Here is a 5608-nt window from a genome sequence, read left to right as displayed (position 1 = left end):
TATTACAATTTATTAATAAAACAAATATCCAACCTATACGACAGATGACATTTACCAAGACAGATTGAGTGACATTGCCATGATATTGCCCATCACATAAGATAAAGGATCCAAGTCTAAAACACAAATCCTCTGAATTACAGTCTATACCTGGAAGGTGATTTCTTGGCTTGAGGTGATAGGTTAAGACACCTGGACATTAAGAGGCTTCTCCAAAACCATAAGTACAATGTGGATCTGGAAGATTGGGAATGAGGTCCTAAATCAGTACACCTGGACATGAAGATGAATCCTCAAGACCACAATCTACAGTCTATATCTTGAAGATAGCGGGAACTTTGGGACTGGGCTGCCAGGTCATCACACTTGGAAATTAGGAGGCATCTCCAAGGCCAAAATTTACCGCCCAAGATCAGCTCGTATCTCCAAGGTGGTGAGGGTTCTGAGCTTCCATAATCTATATCCCAGATCTGAAAGGTGGTGGAACTCCGGGACTGGGCTGCAAGGTCATCACACTTGGAAATTAAGAGGCATCTCCAAGGCCAAAATTTACCGCCCATGATCAGCTCGTATCTCCAAGGTGGTGAGGGTTCTGAGCTTGCCGTCTTAGGTCAGTGTTTATCGAACGTTTTAACAGGGAGTTACCCTTTGGTTGGTTGGTTTTACCCATTGGTTTTAGTGGAACGCTGGTTGAGAAACAAGGTCCTAAGTCAACACAACTTAATGTTCTACAACCCAGATCTAAAAGTTGATGGAACTCCGGGACTGGGCTCCAAGGCCATCTCACCCGGACATGGACAGGCATCTTCAAGGCCAAAATTTACAGTCTCAGATCTACAGCACACATCTAGACGGTGGTGATATCTCGGGGACTAATGTCTTGGCTGAAAAGTAGGATGTATCTCCAAAACCAAAATCTAAAGCCTCAGATGGTTCAGTTCATCTAACACTGTAGTTGATCAACAATAGTTGATGAATTCCTGAAGGGTTTGATATCCTCGGGCAGCACCTGAACTTAACGAGGGCCAAGGCCAAACTGTACGACCTGTATCTGGGCTTCAGTTATCAGTACACCTATCATCACAATAAAATAGGGACAACCTAAGGGGTGCAATAATTGTAGCAGAAGCACTATTGTCCCTCGGGACTTCAACTCAGCCAACCAGATCTCTTTATATATAAATGTGACCAGGAGGATAAAATGATACCATACAGTCCATCCATTGAATTTAACCTGTTAACACCCACCATACATTTGTCAATAGGATTAGCAAGCATGTGTTCTTTGGTGTGCAATTAGCGTTTCTTTCTCTACAAAACATTTCCCACACTGTTCACAAGAAAAAGGGCCCACCCGAGTGTGAATTACCAGGTGCCTCAGAAGGCTGCATTTCTGGGTAAAAGATTTTCCGCACTCAGAACATGAGAACGGACGTTCACCGGTGTGAATTCTCTTGTGATTACTAAGGTCTGTTTTCTGAGTGAAACATTTGCCGCATTCTGGACAGGAAAAAGGACTCACACCTGTATGAATCCTCTGGTGTTTAAAAAGCTTTGCTTTCTCAGTAAAGGATTTTGCACATTCTGAACAGGAAAAAGGACGTTCACCTGTGTGAATCCGTAGATGTAATACGAGGTGTCTTTTAAATAAGAAACCTTTTCCGCACTCTGAGCATAAAAATGGACGCTCACCCGTGTGACTTCTCTGGTGTCTAAGAAGGCTTCCTTTTCGAAAGAAACTTTTCCCACACTCTAAACATGAAAAAGGACGCTCACCGGTATGACTTCTCTGGTGATTAAGAAGGTTTGATTTTTGTGTAAAACATTTTCCGTTTTAGGAGTGTGAGAGGTAGGAAGAACGGAGCGTCCACAGCCCGCGGGCAGAGGGCACAAAGGGCACACACGCATTCCCTAATAGAAAGTATCTCATTGTTATGTTAACATGGCCATGTTACTGGAGACCAGATGTCCATGGTAAACATATTAAAAAAAGCATTACTGAAGACCAAAGCAGACATAACAAGGAATATTGGATCTATATATAAAATAAGGTTTTATTACCTCCACTGCTCCCAGTTCCAGCAATGTATCCATACTACTTTCCTCCAACTCTGTTCTGACCTGGAGTTTCCTTTTTATACCTTACATCACTTCCTGTCTTTGCTGTACGTCATTTCCTGTTTGTGACGATCACTGATATTATGAAGATCGACATCTTGAGGAGATTGTGGGAACTGCAGCCTATTGTTTTTGTTTTTTTTTTCAGGAATTGCTGCCTTGTATTACCTTTTATCATTACATTACATCTATTATTGAGCACACACATTAAAACTTAATCAAAAACACACACACACATTTTATAGATATCTGCACTGTAACTATGTGGATTGATATTTTGGTAACAGGTTTCTTGGACCATCTCAATGAGGTTTTAGGAGTGTGAGAGGTAGGAAGAACGGAGCGTCCACAGCCCGCGGGCAGAGGGCACAAAGGGCACACACGCATTCCCTAATAGAAAGTATCCCATTGTTATGTTAACATGGCCATGTTACTGGAGACCAGATGTCCATGGTAAACATATTAAAAAAAGCATTACTGAAGACCAAAGCAGACATACCAAGGAATATTGGATCTATATATAAAATAAGGTTTTATTACCTCCACTGCTCCCAGTTCCAGCAATGTATCCATACTACTTTCCTCCAACGCTGTTCTGACCTGGAGTTTCCTTTTTATACCTTACATCACTTCCTGTCTTTGCTGTACGTCATTTCCTGTTTGTGAGGATCACTGATATTATGAAGATCGACATCTTGAGGAGATTGTGGGAACTGCAGCCTATTGTTTTTTGTTTTTTTTTTCAGAAATTGGTGCCTTGTAATACCTTTTATCATTACATTACATCTATTATTGAGCACACACATTAAAACGTAATCAAAAACACACACACACATTTTATAGATATCTGCACTGTAACTATGTGGATTGATATTTTGGTAACAGGTTTCTTGGACCATCTCAATGAGGATTTTCCACATTCTGAACAGGAAAAAGGACGTTCTCCTGTATGAATCCTTAGATGTAATATGAGGTGTCTTTTAAATAGGAAACCTTTTCCGCACTCTGAGCATAAAAATGGACGCTCACCCGTGTGACTTCTCTGGTGTCTAAGAAGGTTTCCTTTTTGAAAGAAACTTTTCCCACACTCTAAACATGAAAAAGGTCGCTCACCGGTATGACTTCTCTGGTGCTTAAGAAGGTTTGATTTTTGAGTAAAACATTTTCCGCAATCTGAACATGGAAAAGGTCGTTCTCCTGTGTGAGTTCTCTGGTGGGTGAGCAGGTCTGCTTTCTGAGTAAAACATTTCCCACACTCTTGACATGAGAAAGGATATTCACCTGTGTGAATTATCTGGTGTTTAAAAAGCGATCTTTTATCGGTGAAACATTTCCCACACTCCAAACATGAAAAAGGATGCTCTCCCGTGTGCAATCTCTGGTGTCTAAGAAGGCTTCCCTTCTGAGTAAAACATTTACCACACCATGAACATGAAAAAGGTCGCTCATCCACGTGACTTCTCTGATGTGTCAGAAGACTTCCTTTCCCAGTGTAACATTTCCCACACACTGAACATGCATAGGGACGCTCACCCGTGTGGCTTCTCTGATGTGTAAGGAGGTTGCCTTTTCCAGTAAAGCTTTTCCCACACTCTAAACACGAATGCTGCTTAGGTTTGTGAATTTTCTGGTCTGGTACAAGTTTGGTTTTCACAGTAAAAGAATTTCTACACTCTAAAAATGAAAGGATCATACCAATTATGATAAGAAAAAGAAATGTATATTTATTTTCAAAGATTCCACTCCAACCATAACAATTACTTCTTACCTGTGTGATCTTTTTCAGTATTTATGGAAGACTTCCTGGGATTAGATGAATCTGTTGGTCTCTCCACACTGTAAGATCTTGGACAGAGATCTGGAGTAACAGTATGTAATTGCTCAGAAGATTCCTTAGGATTACACGGATCCATTGGTGTCACCAAACGGTGAGGTCTATGATGTGTATTATGAGGACAAGGATTTATCCCTGGAGAAGATTGTGTGATGTCATCATCTTTAACATTTGATGATATAGTAAGATCCTCGTCTTTTAAATTCTGCACATAGTGTCCATCTGGAAAGCAACATTTGTAATAAACATTATTGTATTTTTCAATTTTTTGCTGTCTGAAGTCATTAATCATGACATCTAACAATCCAAAGTTCTCCTCATTTGTTGGGGACATGACGTTATATTGAGGAATTGGCAGGTCTGAGCCTACGACGGGAGAGTGGGTGGGTCGCGTCCAGAGACACAACTCGGCCCACCGCCCTCAGCCTGCGATGCATATGGGAGACATGGCCCGTGGCCTAGCTGTCAGGCAGCCGCAGACCGTGGGTTTGGGACCGTTGCTGAAGACCGTTGAACAAAAAGGTTCCCTGTACCTTTTTGCATTGTAGGGATAACAGAGACATTATTTAAAAATATTGTGATTATTATTTTAAAATAATAATAAAATAATAACATAATAATAATAAAAAATCTTGCTACCTCTTCTTCTTCCAGTTCCAGCAATGTCTCCTCTCTACTTCTTCTAAACTCACCTCTCACCTGGAACTTCCTGTTTATATTTGACATCACTTCCTGTCCTACATTGTCCTGCATTCCACTGGCATTACTTAAGATCGCCACCTTGTGGAAGATGTGAGCACTGCTGCCAATTCTTCATTTTGGTATTATAGATAATTTAGATTACCAATGAATATATTGTTATTCACACATATTAAACACACATGGTCAGACCACACAAACACATGGCCAAAGCCTATAAAAAAGCTACTATTAACTAACTTCTACTACTAAAATACTCACTGTACATAGTCACAGCACATTTGTAGACATGGAGATTATAGTCACATAACACAGATATAAAGACACAGTACACAATCACAGATGGTCCACACATACCCTCAGAGCCCATAGTCCTGGCATGAGCCCTGTGCTGCGCCAGCCCGTAGATTGCCAAAGCTCAGACCACACAAGTATTTATTATTATTACATATTATTTATATAGCGCCAACATATTACACAGCGCTGTACAAAGCCCATAGGCATATCACTAGCTGTCCCTCAAAGGGGCTCACAGTCTAATGTCCCTATCATAGTCTAAGGTCAATTTGGGGGTAAGCCAGTTAACTGCATGTTATTGGAATGTGGGAGGAAGCCGGATCACCCACACAAACATGGGGTAGAACCTGCAAACTCCATGCAGATAATGTCCTGGCTGTGATTCAAACATAAGACCCAGCACTAACCACTGAGCCACCATGCCGCCCTAGGCATGGAATCTTTATGTCTTAGAGGACTGACCTGATCTCTAACGTCCGTTATGGCTATTTAGGTCTATTAGGGGATCGCACCCACCTCAGCCCATCCCCAAATTCCCAAACCACTAACCCCCAAGCTGAAGGGGGTATGTATTGGCCAAGCAGAAGTCTCAGAGATTTAAATCTCTACACATAGAGGTCAGTGAACAGGTCATATACGCTGATTATATGTAACATGTGC

The 5608-nt window shown here is 41.3% G+C and overlaps 2 protein-coding genes across 2 annotated transcripts in view; both read right to left on the bottom strand.

Moving 5' to 3' along the window:
- LOC140338909 (uncharacterized) overlaps positions 1-5608 on the bottom strand; it is a 77238-nt gene that overhangs the window by 27769 nt on the left and 43861 nt on the right. The gene's annotated exons all lie outside the window — the stretch shown is intronic.
- LOC140339840 (uncharacterized) overlaps positions 104-5608 on the bottom strand; it is a 12552-nt gene continuing 7047 nt past the window's right edge. The window contains exons 4-6 of the mRNA XM_072424739.1: positions 3887-4298; positions 3036-3792; positions 104-1832 (exon numbers count right to left, since the gene is read on the bottom strand). Coding sequence (XP_072280840.1) covers positions 1268-1832; positions 3036-3792; positions 3887-4298 — 1734 coding nt within the window. The 3' untranslated portion in view covers positions 104-1267. The remainder of the gene's footprint in view (positions 1833-3035; positions 3793-3886; positions 4299-5608) is intronic.

The sequence above is a fragment of the Pyxicephalus adspersus genome, chromosome 10 (genome assembly GCF_032062135.1).
Source record: "Pyxicephalus adspersus chromosome 10, UCB_Pads_2.0, whole genome shotgun sequence".
Taxonomy (NCBI): domain Eukaryota; kingdom Metazoa; phylum Chordata; class Amphibia; order Anura; family Pyxicephalidae; genus Pyxicephalus; species Pyxicephalus adspersus.
Note: the sequence above shows the minus strand (reverse complement) of the source record. Positions and strands in the feature narration are given on the sequence as shown.